Raw genomic sequence first — 19,713 nt, 5'->3', positions numbered from 1 at the left:
TTTCAAGTGCCATCTTGGAGAGATGGACAGAGCTTAAATTTTAAGCCTGTAAATTAAAGAGTCTCCTGTAAACAGCCTAGGCCTTCTACTGAAACCCTAGATGGGCCACATTTTAGGAGTAAGGTCCATAACTCAGCAATCAGAAAGCACAGCTGAAGCAGACCTGCCTTAACAAAGCCTGTAACAAGGCTCAACATGATCAATGTGATCAGTCAGCAATTTAATTGCCTGTTAGAACAAAGTTCAAGACTCTGCAGAAGAAGAAAACAGAATCTAGCATCTCTACAGTATCTAGTATACAATAAAAAAATTATGACAGGAAAAAAACAGAAAAATGTGATTCACAGTCAAGAAAGAAAGTCAACAGAAAGAGAGCCACAATGAACCAGATGTTTAATTAGCAGGTAAGAACTTTAAATAATGATAACAAATATGCTAAAGAATCTACAGGAAAAAGATGGATATAATGGGTGGCATGACGGGGAATTACAGAAAGATATGAAAGAGCTCGCAACGACAAAAAGCAGCAGACAGAATTTCTAGAATGTAAAAATGCAACATCTGAAGTAAAAAATATATTTAGTACTAACAGCAGATCAAATAATGGAAGACAGATTTGTTCAATAGTTATTATCCAAGCTAAAAATCTCACAGAAAGAAAAAAGATAAAACTATGACAGTCTTAAAAACTTGTGTGAGAGTATCAAATGATCTAACATACCAGTAATTGGAATACAAGAAAAGTTAGAGAAAGAGAGAAGGTGAAAGTGGGGGGTAGGAGGGAGGGAAAAAATATCTAAGTAATAGTGACTGAAAACTTTCTAATTTTCTAAACTTGAACTCAGAGATACAAGAATTTCAGCAAACTACAAACAGGAAATATCCAAAGGAACTCACATCTAGGGACATCACAGCAAACTGCTAAAAAACAAGGATAATGAAAACTTTAGGCCTGGTGTGGTGGCTCACGCCTGTAATCCCAGCACTTTGGGAGGCCGAGGCGGGTGGATAACAAGGTCAGGAGATTGAGACCATCCTGGCTAACACGGTGAAACCCTGTGTCTACTAAAAATACAAAAAATTAGCCAGGTGTGGTGGCACGCACCTGTAGTCCCAGCTACTCAGGAGGCTGAGGCAGGAGAATCGCTTGAACCTGGGAGGTGGAGGTTGCAGTGAGCTGAGATCGCACCACTGCACTCCAGCCTGGGTGACAGAGCAAGACTCCATCTCCAAAAAAAAAACAAAAACAAACACACACAAAAATTACCCGGGCGTGGTGGCACCTATAATCCCAGCTACTCGGGAGGCTGAGGTGGGAGGATCACTTAAACTCAGAAGGCGGACATTGCAGTGAGCTACAGATGTTGCTTAAGAAACAATGCAAACCAGAAGACAAAACAATGACCCCTATAAAATGCCCCCCCCCCCCAAAAAAAAGACAACGTAGAATTCTACAGCCAATGAAAACATCCTTCAAAAATGAAGGCAAAATGAAGACAACTTCAGATAAACAAAATCTGAGAAAATCCACTGCCAGTTGGCCCACAGTATAAGAAATGATCAAAGTTCTTCAAGAGAAAGGAAAATGACAACAGATCTACAAAAAGGAATGATAAATATGTGGGTAAATATGTGGGTAAATGTAAGAGAGGTTTTTTTAAACTTCTTGAAAATACAAATGTTTAAAGCAGTAACAAAAACAATGTGTTACAGGTTACATGCACAAGTAAAATGTATAAGAAACACAAAATACAGGAGGACTGAAGGAATATTGTTATAAGGTTTCTACAGTATACATAAAGTGTTATATATACAAATTTTTTTTTAAGATGGAGTTTTGCTCTTTCGCCCAGGCTGGAGTGAAGTCGTATGATCTTGGCTCACTGCAACCTCCGCCCCCCAGGTTCAAGGGATTATCCTGCCTCAGCCTCACGAGTAGCTGGGATAATAGGCGCCCACCACGCCTGGCTAATTTTTGTATTTTTAATAGAGATGGGGTTTCACCGTGTTGGCCAGGCTGGTCTCAAACTCCTGACCTCAGGTGATCCACTTGCCTCAGCTTCTCAAAGTGCTAGGATTACAGGCGTGAGCCACCATGCCAGGCTAAAATATTATATTATTTGAAGGTTGGGTGTGGTAAGTTAAAGCCTAGGTCAATTACTATCAAAAAAAAAAAAAAAAAAAGCGAAAGAGGTATAGCTAATAAGCCAAAAGCAGAAATGAAATTGAGTCATAAAAATTCTCTATTAATCCAAAAGAAGGTAGGAAAGAAGAAAATGCAAGGACAATGGCACATATAGAAAATTAGTTATCAAGAAAATGTAAAATGTCCACCTCCCGAGTTTAAGTGATTCTTCCACCTCAGCCTCTGGAGTAGTTGGGATTATAGGCGCCACCACGCCTGGGTAATTTTTGTGGTTTTTTTGTTTGTTTGTTTGTTGTTGTTGGTTTGTTTGTTTTGTTTTTTGTTTTTCTTTTTTGAGATGGAGTCTCACTCTGTCACCCAGGCTGGAGTGCAGTCGTGCGACCTTGGCACACCGCAACCTCCACCTCCCAGGTTCAAGTGGTCAGGTCAGGTGCGGTGGCTCATGCCTATAATCTCAGCACTTTGGGAGGCCAAGGCAGGCAGGTTACTTGAGGCCAGGAGTTTGAAACCAACCTGGCCAGCATGACAAAACCCCATCTCTACCAAAAATACAAAAATAGCTGGGCATGGTGGTGCATGCCTGTAGTCCCAGCTACTCCGGAGGCTACAGCATGAGAACCGCTTGAACCTGAGGCGGAAGTTGCAGTGAGCCAAGATCCTGCCACTGTGCTCCAGCCTGGAAGACAGAGCAAGACTCTGTCTCAAAAAAATAAATAAAAATAAAAATAAATAAAAAGTAACATTGAATATCCAACAAAACAGCTAAAATAAAAAGGCTGAACATGTCAAGTGTTGGAGATAATGAAGAAATGGAATGCTGATAAATTTGCTAGTCTGCAAAATGGTACAGTTGCTTTGGAAACTAGCTTGGCAGTTTCCTATGAAGTTAAACACATATTATTATATAGCCAAAAAAAAAACCCGCTTGGAGGTATCCAAAATAATGAAAACATATGTCCACCCAAGAACTTATGCATCAATGTTCACAGCAGTTTTATTCCCAATGGTCAAAAACTGGAAAGATTCCAAATATCAAACAAGTGGTGAATAGATAAACAAATTGTAGTATACTAAACTACTGATACATGTCACAACATGGATGACTAGCTAGGTATCCCAATAGTGATTTATTTACTGAGGTCAGAGTTTTTAAAAATATGCATTATGTGCATTTTTCACATAATCATATATATATACACACACATATATACACACATATATATGTGTATATATATACACACATATATGTATATATATACACACATATATATGTGTATATATATATACACACATACAGATGTAAATGTCTCGAAGGGTAATGACAGACTATTGCGAGTGGTTACCAGTCAGCAGTAGACTTACAGGTTGGGGTGAGAAGAAATCGCTTTTTATTGTATATGGTTGGCAGAATTCTGAGATGGTCGCTAACACCGATGCCCCTGGTGCACACAAACTTTCTCCCAGTTATTAAATCAAACGCTAACCTAGGTGTCTCTGAGAAGAGATTTTACAGAGTGATTAAGGTCCCAAACCAGTCAGTCTTCGGAAGGGAGACTATCCTGGTTGGGCCTGACCTAATGAGGTAAATCCTTTTTTTTTTCCTTTTTTCTTTTGAGACAGAGTTTTTGCTCTGTTGCCCAGGCTAGAGTGCAATGATGTGGTCTCAGCTCACTGCAACCTCTGCCTCCTGGGTTCAAACGATTCTCCTGCCTCAGCCTCTCGAGCAGCTAGGATTATAGGTGCTTGCCACCACACCTGACTAATTTTTGTATTTTTAGTAGAGACAAGGTTTCACGTCGGTCAGGCTGGTCTCGAACTCTTGAACTCAGGTGATCCACTCGTCTGGGCCTCCCAAAGTGCTAGGATTACAGGTGTGAGCCATTATGCCCGGCCATGAGGTAAATCCTTAACAGGGCCTGGGCACTTCCTGGCCAAAGACATGAAGCATGAAGAGAACTCCACCTGCCAGTTCTCCCTTGCTGGCTTTCAGAATGGAGTGGTCTCTAGGAGCTGACAACAACCCCCAGCCAGCAGGGAACTGAATTCTGCCAACAACCAGAAAGAGTATGGAAGGAAAGCCTCCAGATAAGAATCCAGCAGCTGACCCCTTGAGTATGAAACCCAGAGCAGAGAAGGAAGATGGGCCACGTCTGGCCTTTGACCTATAGAACTGAGAGCTAACAAACAGATGCCGTTTTAAGCCGCTAAATTTGTGACGATTTGTTATGCAGCAACAGAAAACTAGTATACTATACTCTCTTTTGTGCCATTTGAATCATTTTTAGTCATGTAAGCATGTTATCTTCATATTTTTTTAAAGAGCACTGAAGAAGCACTAGGCTTCTTCCTCGTGAAAGTGTTCAAGATGGTAAGAACTTCATAACTTGTTAAAGTTGTTATCTGATAGGCATATGCTTATTACATAAAAGTTGAACTAAATGGCCTCTAGGATCCCTTCTAGTTCTACAATGACAGGATTTTAATGTCACTGGAAAAAAGCATTTCAAAAATGAGGGTGTGGTCCCCATGATGTAACACAAAAGAGGGGCCAGGGAAAAAGAAACTAAGCAACAGCCACTGGATGGACTAGTCACTAAAGATTACTAGTGACTCTGACAGTAATCTCTGGAGGATTAAACATCATTCAAAAAGTCTGTGAGGAAGATGGAATAGACTGTTAGTACCATTGATATATGGAGAAAGAGGGAAAAACAAGAAGAGACTACAGTTATTGGAGCACAGAACTAAAGGAAATTATTTAATCTTACTGAATTACTGGCCAGGCGTGGTGGCTCACGTCTGTAATCCAAGTGCTTTGAGAGGCGGAGGCAGATGGATCACTTGAGGCCAGGAGTTCAAGACCAGCCTGGCCAACATGAGCAAAACCCCGTCTCTTAACAACAGTACAAAAATTGGCCGAGTGTGGTGGCACATGCCTATAATGGGCTGAGGCATGAGAATTGCTTGAACCTGGGAGGTGGAGGTTGAGTGAGCCGAGATTGCACCACTGCACTCCAGCCTGGGCAACAGAGTGAGCAAGACCCTGTCTCAAAAACAAACAAAATAAAAAACAACTTACTGAATTACCTATGTTTGTATTTGCAATTTTCTTTCTAGTTACTCACCTCATTCACCAAATTTACTTCCTATTTTTAAATACAAATTTCAATATGAATTACCAAACCCCTCCCCACAGACCCTTAGAAGCATCAGGTCTAATCTTGCATCAGGGAGGCAGCTGGCAGGACCACCCAAGGGCTCCCTAAACTTTGCCATTCACAGGAGTTCTATGCACCCACCACATTCTGCAGTGTGCTCAAAAAACAAATAACGGCCGGGCGTGGTGGCTCACGCCTGTAATCCTAGCACTTTGGGAGGCTGAGGGAGGCAAATCACTTGAGGCCAGGAGTTCGAGACCAGCCTGGGCAACCTGGCAAAACCCCGTCTCTACTAAAAATACAAAAATTAGCCAGGTGTGGTGGCACACACCTGTAATCCCAGCTACTTGGAAGGCTGAGGCATGAGAATTGCTTGAACCCGGGAGGCAGAGGTTGCAGTAAGCTGAGATTGCACCATCGCATTCCAGCCTGGGCAACAGAGCAAAGCTCTGTCTCAAAAAACAAAAACAAACAACGAATGATAAAAAGAAACAGGGCTGGGGCAGTGGCTCACGCCTGTAATCCTAGCACTTTGGGAGGCTGAGGTGGGCAGATCACTTGAGGTCAGGAGTTCAAAACTAGCCTACAAACATGGTGAAACCCCATCTCTACTAAAATACAAAAAAGTTAGCCGGACGTGGTGGTGGTCACCTGTGATCCCAGCTACTCGGGAGGCTGAGACAGGAGAATCGCTTGAACCCAGGAGGCAGAGGTTGCAGTGAGCCGAGATCATGCCACTCCACTCCAGCCTGGGCGACAGAGCAAGACTCTGTCTAAAAAAAAAAAAGGAAACGAAAAAAGAAACAGAAAAAAAAATTTCCTTAATGTCAGAATATTGTGGATACTCAATTAAGAATATTGTGGATACTCAATTATTCAATCCATCATCGACTTTTCACTTGAATCAACAGAAAAATTAATTCACGTTGGAGGTAAGTACAAACAGAAGTCTCTATCACAAGAGTCTATAAGCACTCCAAGTAGTTATTTTAAAATCATAGAAGCATTTAGAGTACAATATGGTATCTATTTAAAAGACATACTCACTATCTGTTCATCATCTGATCCTTGTGAAGACATACAAGTTGTTTTCGTTGCCATGTGAGACTGAAAGAGCTAAAAAAGGAATACAAAGGCTTAAAAGGAAACAGAAACATTACTCCCTAAAACCCATTATCTGAATAATATATTTACATGAATAAGGTGTTATAATAATGTTGTTATCACCAAGTTTTGAGGTGTAGTCTACATTATTGAATCGTGTTTGAAATTGTGGCTTTCTTGCTGGATAGGTATCTATGTAAGTAAATTACATATAATATTCAACATATACAGTAATATACTTGCACACAAAAAAATTTTATGAAATTAGTAAACTTCCATTTACAAGTAGAGAGAGAAAGAACTTTTTTTTTTTTTTTTTTTTGAGACGGCATCTTGCTCTGTCACCCAGACTGGAGTGCAATGGCATGATCTCGGCTCACTGCAACCTCCGTCTCCCAGGTTTAAGTGATTCTCCTGCCTCAGCCTCCTGAGTAGCTGGGATTACATGTGCGCGCCACCATGCCTGGCTAATTTTTGTATTTTTAGCAGAGATGGGGTTTCACCATGTTGGTCAGGCTGGTCTCGAACTTCTGACCTCGTGATTGGCCTGCCTCGGCCTCCCAAAGTGCTAGGATTACAGGCATGAGCCACCACGCCTGGCCTTTTCATTTTTAAAGATACTCTAAGAGCCAAGAAGTCCCTCAAAATTAGGTATGTTCCACTGCAGCGTGTCAGAGGAAATACAAATGTCAAGAATGCTACAATTGTGGTGTGGTGGGGAAAGCAGGGATTTTATAATTTGAACAAGTACCTTAGTCACTAAAATAATCATTTATAGAACTCATATTACACGTCCATATCACTATGCTAGCTCATTAAGTTTATTTTCTTATTTAATCCTTACAATACATCTGAGCTATACATATTAACATTCCCACAGCCTAGATGAAAAAATTCGGATTCTGAAAGGTTGAGTAATTTACCCAAAATCATATAAGCCAGTAGTGTATAGACACAGGTCTGATTTGACTGCCAAACTGGTGTTCCTTCTACTGCCTCAAGTTGTAAACCAAATGGATATTCACTGTTCGCAACAGTAGAGAATGAGGGAAGAGAGGTACAAGAAAAACTGTACTAATTCCAAGGTACTGCTATCCTACTTCTGAATACAGCACAAGATAATGAGGAAATGTCACATTATTTAAAAAGTAATATTAATATGAATGTGGTAAAAAGAATTGCAAATGGTGTCAATGAGAATACAGTGCACAATTACTCCCTTCCCACTCTTGATTCTCTAATAGCTCAGCGTTCTTCCCGAGAGGCACCAGACCCTTACGCATCCTTCCAGAGAGAGGCTGTGCATGTCTAAGCAGGCCTCCTTTGTTTATATAAATGGTAGCTGTCTACTGCTCTGCACTGTGGTTTTTTTTTGCTATCTCTCCTGGAGACTGTTTCGCAGTACTATTTAGATCTACCTCATTCTTTCTACAGCACAGTGTTCTCCTCTGTATACTACAGTGTGGTGTATACATATCGACGCTCTTCATTGAGACTGTCCTCTCCTCTGCAATTACAATGAACCATGCTGCAACAAACGGCATTGCAATGAAAGAGAGAACCTGGGTGCTCCCACCACCTCACCGTGATCCTCTGTGCGGGCGCGTGCACGCATGCGCATGCACACACACGCACACGCGCACACACACACACACAGTGAATAAATCTTACACAGACAAAATAGTGTACATCGTGACTAAATTTCATATATGCTAACAACAATCTTTTGCTGGTACATTTTGATAAAATAGGCTGACCTTGTGACTGAACACGCCGAATAACAATGTGTTTTTTTTTTTGAGACAGAGTCTCGCTCCGTCACCCAGGCTGGAGTGCAGGGGTGCAATCTCAGCTATTGCAACCTCTGCCTCCTGGATTCAAGCGATCCTCCTGCCTCAGCCTCCCGAGCAGCTGGGATTACCGGCAAGCACCACCACGCCTGGCTTATGTTTGTATTTTTATTAGTAGAGATGGGGTTTTGCCACGTTGGCCAGGGTGGTCTCAAACTCCTAACCTCAAGCAATCCTACCGCCTTGGCCTCCCAAAGTGCTGGGATTACAGGCCTGAGCCCCTACGCCCAGCCAACAGTGTTTTCAAATCCTAAGTTTTTCCAACACAAAATGACACTTGTCAGTTGGAAGATGCTCCTATTTAAAAGCACGCAAAAGCTCAGTGAGGGACACAACAGTTCTGATGGTGTTTTCACAATCTAAAAGGCAAAAAGTATGTAAATGATACAAAGCATATCAGAGACTAGCCTGATTTTAATACCTGGCTTCAGGCTTTAGCTTTTAACTACACATATACTTCATTTACACCCTGCCATTCTGAAAGGCCCCCCAGTCCCAGTCATCATGTGGTACCTAAGCAGTATCACGTCCCTCTAGTCTGTAGGACAGAAACAAAGTGAGAGCCCCTGGAAACAAACAGTGGTGGTTACAGAAATTTGGAGAAATTAGAGATCACTGAAGGCAGGAGTCAAAGAAGAAAATGACTTTGAAGTGAGTCAGGAAAGAGGTATAAATCTAGATGAGAAATTTAAGGTAGAAAAAAATCCCTAAACACCAGAAGGCAGAATTTCGTACTTGGAGAAAGTACAGTAAGTGTAAGAATTTGAAGGAAAAAACGAACAGATTAGAGACAATACCTGAGTGGCAGACTGAGTAAACCAGAAATGTCCATTTAGAGTCTGACTTTCTGCTAAACGCTAAGTGCCACAGATAATATCTGGCTAGGGGCCCTGATCAGAGCCCTGCATTAGACACAATGAGGAGGAGGGTAGAACATTCCATGCTTGTCGTTAATTCCGGACCTAACATACTACCTGCTTACCTCTCAGCATCTGTGTCTACTATAAGTGATGCACCACACATATAATTCACTGAGGCTATATTATTTTGACTTGTCAAGTATAGAACTTTAAGGAAAAGTTTAATATTTATTTTATTTTAGAGAAAAGATCTCCCACTATTGTTTAAGCTAGAGTGCAGTGGTGCGATCACAGCTCGCTGCAGCCTCAACCTCCTGGGCTCAGGCGATCCTCCCACCTCAGTCTCTGAAACAGCTGGGCCTACAGGCATGCACCACCACACCCGGCTGAAAATCAAACTTTAAAAATTACTGGTAAAAAAGTGGTTTTTAGTTTTTAATATAATGACAGCATATCATGAGTTTTGGTGAAATGTTGCTTAGTGTTGATAAGTAAAATTTGCTTAGAAAAAAATTAGAGGCTTTAGGCCAGGCATGGTGGCTCACGCCTGTAATTCCAGCAGTTTGGGAGGCCGAGGTGGGTGGATCATGAGGTCAGGAGATCAAGACCATCCTGGCTAACACAGTGAAACCCCGTCTCTACTAAAAATACAAAAAATTAGCCGAGCGTGCTGGCGGGCACCTGTAGTCCCAGCTACTCGGGAGGCTGAGGCAGGAGAATGGCGTGAACCCAGGAGGCAGAGCTTGCAGTGAGCCGAGATCGCGCCGCTGCACTCCAGCCTGGCAGACAGCGAGACTCCATCTCAAAAAAAGAAAAAAAAAAAGAAAAAAATTAGAGGCTTTATACTCATTTGCCATTAAACTTAAATAAAATATAGGTTAAATTTCTGTCATTTATGTAAGTTCATATCAAATATCTGCTTTTGTTTATTCATTTACTGTGTTTCTGAACATCGGCCAAAAAGCCTACTTAAAATCTCAGTGGATAAATGTTTTGATTAGTTAGTTTAAATGAGTCACATTAAAGTAATATGAATAATTATTTCAAATATTTTCCATTAGTACTACTTGGTCAGTTAAATTTCCAAAACAAGTTTAACACTGGAAAAGGTTTTCTTAATTTTTTTTTAATTTATTAATTTAGTTATTTTAAAAACAGGTTCTGGCTCTCCACCCAAGCTGGAGTGCAGTGGCATGATCTCGACTCACAGCCGAGATCCTCCACCTCCCAAGCTCAAGCTATCCTCCTGCCTCAGCCTCCTAAGTAGATGGGACCACTGGCACATCCCAGCACACTTGGCTAATTTTTTTGTAGAGACGAGATCTCACTCTGTTGCCCAGGCTGGTCTCGAACTCCTGAGCTGAAGCAACTTGTCTGCCTCAGCCTCCCAAAGTGATAGGATTATAGGCATGAGCCACCGTGCCTGGCTGGAAAAGGTTTTTAATAAATTAGCAGGAAAAGTAATAATAGGACAAGAGTTGGCTGAATCCCTCTAATGGCAAACAGAGCTCTGTGTAGGGCTAAGAAACACTAAATTAGAAAAAAATTAAAAATCTGCAAGAATTCTGGCCTGCTCTATTGTTGACCACCCACTTAGTATGTGTAAACCACTCAGCTAGGCTCCGCAGTCTCAACAGTAGTAAGACATGGTCCTTGACCTTGTGACTGTGTCTCAGAGAAACATGAATGCACAATAGGTGACCACAATCTCGTTTCAACGCACAAGGGGGTAAGGAGACTAACCATCTCAAACCACCTTTCACTACACAGTCAATTTGCTTTTCCTGTAGCTTCTATTTTAAAGATACATATATATCACATACACACAAAACCATATATAAATCTACACACCTACTTTCCAAAAGGAAAAATCCCATACAGTAACTTAACTCCTAGCAAGGTCTACCATATACTTTTAAAAAAGTTGTATTATCTATGAATCCTAGAAAGAAGTGCCAGACGTGGGATAGCTGGAGGAAGGTCAGGTGCTGCACGTTTTTTAAAATCTCAGTTTGTGGGATACAGGCAATGTGACAGACACACAATTCATCCTAGGGCCCTTGGGAAACATGGCCTTTTCCTGTCCACCAATTACAGATAAACTTCTGATGCTTCTTTCCCAACAGGCCCCTAGGTAACAATTTTCCTTACCCTGCTGGGAAACATTTCTGAAAATGCCTTACAGCCACCCCTTAAGCAGACCAATGAGCCTCAGGAAACAGAATCCTGACTTAGCTTTATGTTTTTTTGTTTTGTTTTGTTTTTTTGAGACGGAGTCTCGCTCTCGTTGCCCAGGCTGGAGTGCAATGGCGTGATCTCAGCTCACTGGAACCTCTGCCTCCTGGGTTCAAGCGATTTGTCTGTCTCAGCCTCCCAAGTAGAGTAGCTAGGATTACAGGCATGCACCACCACACCCGGCTAACTTTTGTATTTTTACTAGAGACAGGGTTTCTCCACATTGGTTAGGCTAGTCTCGAACTCCCAACCTCAGGTGATCCGTCCACCTCAGCCTCCCAAAGTGCTGGGATTATAGGCGTGAGCCACCGCGCCCGGCCCTATAATCACTTGACTTTAACTTCACTTTTCCAAAATTTTTATTATTATAAAGTTAGTCCAAAATATAGAACCAAAGTTTTTAAACTGTCCCTTGGGATTCTATGAGGTCTTTTTTGGCATTCTTTAGGATAATGTGAGCAAGAGCGAGAGAGAACAAAAAGCAAAAAGTGGCCTAAATAATTATCATTGGGAGGCCGGGCGTGGTGGCTCATGCCTGTAATCTCAGCACTTTGGGAGGCTGAGGCAGGTAGATCACTTGAGGTCAGGAGGTCAACACCAGCCTGGCCAACATGGTGAAACCCCATCTCTACTAAAAATACAAAAATTAGCCAGGCATGGCAGTGCATGCCTGTAATCCCAGCTACTCAGGAGGCTAGGTTCAATTAATTTGCTCATTTGTTCCATTTACCAGGAGGCAGGAGAACTGCTTGAACCAGGGAGGTGGAGGTTGCAGTGAGCCCAGATCACACCACTGCACTCCAGCCTGGGCGACAGAGTGAGACTAGGTCTCAAAAAAAATAAAAATAAAAAAAATAATTATTATCTGGGCCTATTTTATGAGTTTCAGGAGGGTGGGGTATTTGGCTTGAAACAATACTTTGAAAGATTCCACAGACTCATTATTTAAAATCACTTTATAACATCTTCAGGTTAAGGGAAAATTCAAGTTAAAATAAAGTTACAGGTTAACAGTGATCTAAAATTTTCCTAAAACAAGTAGTAACATTAAGTTATTCAAGTTAATGCAGACCACACTGCTAGAAGTGGATGCTAATTACAACCCAGAAAAAAAAGAACTCAAGTGGAGGCCGGGCGCGGTGGCTCACACCTGTAACCCCAGCACTCTGGGAGGCCAAGACCGGTGGATCACTTGAGGTCAGGAGTTTGAGACCAGCCTGGCCAACATGGTGAAACCCTCTCTCTACTAAAAATACAAAAATTAGCCAGGCATGGTGGTGTGCGCCTGTAATCCCAGTTACTTGGGAGGCTGAGGCAGAAGAACTGCTTGAACTAAGGAGGCAGAGGTTGCAGTGAGCCGAGATTGTGCCACTGCACTCCAGCCTGGGCAAAAGAGCAAGACTCAGTCTCCAAAAAAAAAAAAAAGAACTCAAGTGAAATTACCAAGAGTGAGCAAGATAAGGCAGCAGCAAGTTGGCCTCCAGTGTGCATGGCCTGTTTGCATATCCTCCGGAGGGTGTCAGTACAGCAAGGCTTAGGGTTGTCCAATCCCAGCAAAATAGCACCTCCATTATACCATCAAACTCCAACAAATACATCAAAAGTTAAAGGATAACTGCAAATTCTACTTTTTAGTCTCAAAAGATCATCAAGATGGGGAAATTCTTGATAGTAGTTCATATAAAAGAGTTAAGAGTCTCAAGCTTAACAAAAGCTTGCACTATAACAATGACAGTTTAAAATACAAATGCAATCTTATTTTAAAATTACTCCTCCTAATTAGAAATTTATTATAGAAAAAATATCATTTCTAATTTGTGCTGTTTCAGTAACACTGCAATGAATGTTCCAATTTGTGCTATTTTACTAACACTACAACGAACTTCCTCTCATGGCAGCCAAACAGGTGCGCCATTCTGATTCTCCCTTCAAGCAATACCTAGTCCTGTGCCTACAAAGATTGCAGCTTGCTGACCGTCTCCACCTGTACAGCCTTTGGAATCTGCTGCAGTATAGACCCAAGACCACTTTCTCCCTAGGCAGCTGGTAGGTGAAGACTGGGCACAGTAGGGATGTCAGGGCTGCCTGGCCCAGACTTTGTCAGATCCACACTGTTCTGCAGCTCTCACTGCTCAATTGGGCTTCCTCCCTTCTTTCCTTGCACGGCTATTAAGATCTGGATCAGGGCCTGAAGGCTTTCTCCCCAACACCCACATGTCCTGCTTTCTTCCCTCTTCAACTTTCACAGGCAATACTACCCCTGCCCCTCATCTCCAAGAAATCTCCTACACTGCTAGCTCCTCCTCCATGTCTGCTTCCAGAATTCCATCCAACTCACCTGTATAACCATCAATTATTCTGTGCATCTGACAATATCTTCATGATAAATTCCTAGAATATAATTCCTGTTCCAAGCATACTGCCAAACTGCCCCTCAAAAAGACTGGACCTACCTGCTTATATTTCTAATATTAGCAATGAGTTGAAAAAAAAAAAAACACAAACTGTTTTTCCTCTGCTCTCACACAACACAGGATAATTCTGTGACCAAATGTGGGAAGTTTTTTCCCACCCACCCACCAAGCAATCAGTTTTGTAGTAGACACTAGCTGGGTGCCCTCTAATTTAATTCTGACTTCTCTACTTGGCAATAGAGTGAGATCCCACAGACTGAGGGCTAGTCCCCAAGACTCTGCCCCATTCCCACTTCACCTCTGCTCATCGCCAGCCCCAGGTTATTTTCCAATGCTTCTAACAAACGGCTAGAAATCAGGGTCCCCACAACCCCCATCTCGGGTTCAATTAATTTGTTCATTTGCTCCATTTACCAGTTTATTACAAAGAATATTTTAAAGGATACAAATAAACAGCCAGATAAAGAGATACAAAGCTCAACATGTGGAAGAGTCCCAAGCCCAGGGGCTTCTGTCCCCATGGAGGGGAGTATGCCACCCTCCCAACACATGGATGTGTGTAAGCCTCCATGTGTTTGGCTATCTGCAAGCTCTCTGAACCCAGTCCTTCTTGGTTCTTAAGGAGCCTCCATTATACAGGCATGGCTGATTAACCACTGGTCACTGGTATCAATTAACTTTCAGCCCCACTCCCTTTCCTAGAGACTGGGGGATGAAACTGAAAGTCCCAACCCTCTAATCTTGCCTTGTTCTTTCTGGTGACCAGCCCCATCCTTAAGCTACCTAGGGGCTGCCAGCCACCAGTCATCTCTTTAGCATACAAAAGACATCACTTTGGAAGTTTTAAGGATTTCAGCAGTTGTATGTCAGGGGTCAAAGACCAAATACATATTTCACAATAATCACAAGTGTATAAAAGGGTCCATTTCATTATATATTTATCAGTACAGGGTATTAACAATTTTTAAATTTCTGTCAATTTGACAGGCAAAACTAACATCTTAATTTAACTTCTGGTATTTTAAACATTTTTCAGCTTACTTGCCATTTCTCCTATATTTCCATAAATCACCAATTCATGTTTTTCCCACTTGCCTATCAGGGTACTCCTTCTTTGTTTCTCTTATTAGTAAGAGCTGCTGAGTATAACTCTTTGCTTGTCATGTGTATCATAAATATCTTTCCCTGATTTATTACTGACTTTCCAGTTTTCATAAAGACTAAACTATAAATCTTTTCCTTTATGGCTTCTTCCTTAAATATAAAGCTCAAAATATCTTTCTACACCCTGAAGTTAAAAAAAAAAAAGTAACTAAATCTTCTTTTATGATGTCTTACAGATTAAGTTTTCTAATACTCTACAAGTTACTTTCTAGCACTGTATGACTCAAGGAAATATGACTTTTTCCCAATATTGTTAGCCTATTGCAGCATAAGAGGATTAAGGGACAGCAAAGTATATTCAGTCCGTCATATGGAAATGAGCTTCCCGAGGGAAAAACCAGGACCCATGAATAGACTAGTGAGGCAGATTTTGACACAAGGAAAGGAAATGACTGAAGGACTCAAGTTGTCTAACAGAGAAATGAGCTGCCTAGGAAGCACTGAGCTCAGACCCTGGAAGGGTTCCAACAGCGGCACAGTAACCCCTATCAATACTACAGAGCTGATTTCTGTACTAAGTGGGTAACAAAGGTAACAATTTTCTAAGATCCCTTTCAACTCAGATTTTATGACTATAACTTGGAACAAGCAATGAGAGAAAGTTTGTGATGTGAAGAATGAAAACAACTTACAGAAACTGCATGAACAGAAAGGGAGATTAAGGACAATAAAATTAAGATTAAGACAATAAAATTGCATCTTACTGATGTGAAAAGACCCTGTGGAACTACATCTCAAGGCTTATTTAAATAAAAAGTAGGCCGGGCACGGTGGCTCACGCCTGTAATGCCAGCACCTTGGGAGGCCAAGGCGGGTGGATCACCTGAGGTCAGGAGTTTGACACCAGCCTGACCAAAATGGTGAAACCCCATCTCTACTAAAAGTACAAAATTAGCTGAGTGTGGTGGCGCATGCCTATAATCCCAGCTACTCGGGAGGGTGAGGCAGGAGAATCGCTTGAACCTGGGAGGCAGAGGTTGCAGTGAGCCGAGATCGCACCATTGCACTCCAGCCTGGGCAACAAAAGCAAAACTCCACCTCAAATTTAAAAAAAAAAAAAAAAAAAAAAAAAAGGATTACTAGGTGGCTCGAATTCCTTCAAAAGAGAGCATGTTCCACGCAGGCTAGGTGACAGAAAAGCCAATGAAATTTGAGAAGTCATTTATTTAGCCCAGGAAAAGCAAATGAGAGAGGAGCTGAAGAAAAGGGGAAGGAAGAGAAATAGATACCCATTAAAAGGACTTAAAGCCTGAACAACATAGGCAGACCCTGTCTCACAAAAAAAAAAAAAAAAAAAAAAAAAAAATTAGCCAGGCACAGTGGTGTGTACCTGTGGAAACTGATACTTGGAAGACTGAGGCAGGAGGATCATCTGAGCCTGGGAGGTCAAGGCTGCAGTAAGCTGTGACTGCACCACTGTACTCCAGCCCGGGCAACAGAGCAAGGCCCTGTCTCAAAAACAAAACAAAAAAACAAAACAAAAAAGCATTAAAAGGACCTAAAGTTGACAGGAACATCTGGGAAAAAAGAATACTTTGGAATCAGTGTGAAGTCTATCAGTGCTTATTGTTTTTCACTTACTCCACAAATGTACATAATGTTATTATTATCATTTTTTTTTTTTTTTTTTTTGAGACAGTCTCACTGTGTCACCCAGGCTGGAGTGCAGTGGCGCAATCTCAGCTCACTGCAAGCCCCACCTCCTGGGTTCACGCCATTCTCCTGCCTCAGCCTCCCCAGCAGCTGGGACTACAGGCGCACACCGCCACGCCTGGCTAATTTTTTTCTGTGTATTTTTAGTAGAGATGGGGTTTCACCGTGTTAGCCAAGATGGTCTCAATCTCCTGACCTCGTGATCCGCCTGCCTCGGCCTCCCAAAGAGCTGGGATTACAGGCGTGCACCACCGCGCCCAGCCTCACAATATTATTTTTAAAGCCTTACATTGTAAGGACAGAATAACAGACCCCAGGCATTGTGGATCAAAGCTGTATAAATCAATATCCTTGCAATTTAAATCTTAGTACAATTGGGAGATATACATACAACTAAAAATCTGGAAAAGACACTCAGGGTATAATGAAATCTACATAGTCAGAGAAAGCACTGGCAAGAAAAGGCTTGAGCAGAGACTTGATGAAGAAACAGGAAATTTCCTAGCAAATAAAGACAAGACAGGCTGGGCGTGGTGGGTCCTGAGGTCAGCAGTTCGATACCAGCCTGGCCAATATGGTGAAACCGTCTCTAATTAAAATTTTAAGCCGGGCACGGTGGCTCACACCTGTAATCCTAGCACTTTGGGAAGCCAAGGCGGGCGGATCACGAGGTCAGGAGATCTAGACCATCCTGGCTAACATGGTGAAACCCCAGCTCTACTAAAAATACAAAAAAATTAGCCGGGCGTAGTGGCAGATGCCTGTAGTTCCAGCTACTCGGGAGGCTGAGGCAGGAGAATGGTGTGAACTTGGGAGGTGGAGCTTGCAGTGAGCCGAGATCATGCCACTGCACTCCAGCCTGGGCGACAGAGCGAGACTCTGCCTCAAAAAAAAAAAAAAAGAATTAAAAAAAAATTAGCCAGGTGTGGTGGTGTGTGCCTGTAATCCCAGCAACTTGGGAGGCTGAGACAGGAGAATTGCTTGAACCTAGGAGGCAGAGGTTGCAGTGGTTGAGACTGCACCACTGCACTCCAGCCTGGGTGACAGAGCGGGACCCCACAGAAAAGAAAGAAAGAAAGGAAGGAAGGAAGGAAGGAAGGAAGGAAGGAAGGAAGGAAGGAAGGAAGGAAGGAAGGAATGGGAAGGGGAAGGGGAGGGGCGGGGCGGGGCGGGGCGGGGCGAAAAGAAAGAAAGAAAAGAAAAGAGGCAGGGCGTGGTGGCTGAGGCCTGTAATCCTAGCACTTTGGGAGGCCGAGGCGGGTGGATCACGAGGTCAGGAGATCGAGACCATCCTGGCTAACATGGTGAAACCCTGTCTCCAGTAAAAATACAAAAAATTAGCCAGGCATGGTGGCGGGTGCCTGTAGTCCCAGGTACTCAAGAGGCTGAGGCAGGAGAATGGCATGAACCCGGGAGGCGGAGCTTACAGTGAGCCAAGATTGAGCCACTCCAGCCTGGGTGACAGAATGAGACTCGGGAGGGGAGGGGAGGGACAACACAGTAGTGGAATCTGCGTGTGCCAAGGGTACAAATATAACTGGTATGGTTGGAAAATCACAGTGAGCTCATCACTGAAGCCCAAGGAGGCTTACATGTAAATGCAAGGACAGCAGAAAAGGTGAGGCTGCAAGAAGCTGACTTCATGATTCTGAGTCCAAGTGACTCAAACTAAGGTCACTGGAGAGACGTCACTGTGAAGCAGGAAAGAGAATAGGAGAGGAATCAGCACAGGTTTGATGCAACTTTGGAACTACTGAGTTTAAGGTTCCTATGAGCACCTTGGATCCCTCAAAGAACTTTTATGTAATCACCCAAATCTTTAGTCAAGCATATAATTAGGGTAAATTTTACATTATCAAAAACAAATATACGTGGCCCAGTGGTAATTCTCGCTTCTCTTGAAGTTTCCATTGATTCCTTGAGACTTGAATTGTTCTACACTGATAAGAGCATTAAAGATTCAGCTTAATTCATCAAGCCAGTCAGGCTTAGTTTTTGGGCTGAATATAATTATACCATATTACTAGTATGATCAGGCAGATCACCTGAGGTCAGGAGTTTGAGACCAGCCTGCCCAACATGGTGAAACTCTGTCTCTACTAAAAATACAAAAATTAGCCAGGCATGGTGGCAGGTACCCGTAACCCCAGCTACTCAGGAGGCTGAGGCAGGAGAATCGTTTGAACCCGGGAAATGAGGTTGCAGTGAGCTGAGATCGTACCACTGCACTCTACTCTGAGCGACAAGAGTGAAACTCCATTTCAAAAAATAATAACAAATAAATAAATAAATTGTACTTGAATAACAAAGTTAATTCATAAAAGTATAACATAATTTTCTGACTAAAAGGTAGGTAAATGGGAAAGTGTAGCTAAAAAAGCTAATCAGAATACCTGAGGATAAGCTAAATAATATCTGTATAATTTTTGTAATCAACAAAAAAGAAAATATATAGCAAAATATGCAAATACAAAACAAAATTATTTTCTCCAATTGTTCAAATTATAATGCTGTATTAGGTTCTTTAGTCCTCAGAGTTACATGGAAACTGTAAATTATAATTCTTTTCTATACAACAGAATTTCTGTTACTATGTGACAAGCAGCCTATCTTCTACCAAAACAGAGAGCCCCTAGAAATTCTCTCAATGATCCATGTCACAAAGAAGAAGAGTTAGCATGACATCAGTATAAATGTATGTTAAGAAGGCTGTTAGTTAGAATTAACTGTGTAGTAGCAACAGATGCAAAATGCTGCATCATTAAGAACTGCCAAAGCCTGGAATGAGGTCTGGGGCAAGGAGGTACAAAGACAACATGGAGGAAACAAGAGACATTTCGTGCAAGAATGTGTGAAAGTTGCATCTCATCCAAAAAACTGGAGATAACAATACTCAGCTCATGGGCTGGGAGAATAAAATGTGATAACACAGGCCGGGTGCCGTGGCTCATGCCTGTAATCCCAGCACTTTGGGAGACCAAGAAGGGAGGATTACGAAGTCAAGAGATTGAGACCATCCTGGCCAACATGGTGAAACCCCGCTTCTACTAGAACTACAAAAATTAGCTGGGTGTGGTGGCACATGCCTGTAATCCCAGCTACTCCGGAGGCTGAGGCAGGAGAATCGTT

General features: G+C 42.2%; 1 protein-coding gene across 20 annotated transcripts in view; it reads right to left on the bottom strand.

Annotated features, from left to right (window-relative positions):
• The window catches only part of SEPTIN10 (septin 10), an 87,727-nt gene that overhangs the window by 59,735 nt on the left and 8,279 nt on the right, over positions 1-19,713 (bottom strand). For 9 of the 20 annotated variants that reach the window (XR_010149272.1, XR_010149274.1, XR_010149275.1 and 6 more), the window contains exon 2: positions 6,352-6,420. The exons of the other annotated variants lie outside the window; for them this stretch is intronic. Coding sequence is in view for 5 of the 9 variants with exons in the window: in XM_054678135.2 (XP_054534110.1) it covers positions 6,352-6,420 (69 nt within the window). In the remaining 4 variants the exon portion in view is untranslated. The remainder of the gene's footprint in view (positions 1-6,351; positions 6,421-19,713) is intronic. 20 annotated transcript variants of the gene reach the window in all.

Source organism: Pan troglodytes, chromosome 12 (genome assembly GCF_028858775.2).
Source record: "Pan troglodytes isolate AG18354 chromosome 12, NHGRI_mPanTro3-v2.0_pri, whole genome shotgun sequence".
Classification (NCBI taxonomy): Eukaryota; Metazoa; Chordata; class Mammalia; order Primates; family Hominidae; genus Pan; species Pan troglodytes.
Note: the sequence above shows the minus strand (reverse complement) of the source record. Positions and strands in the feature narration are given on the sequence as shown.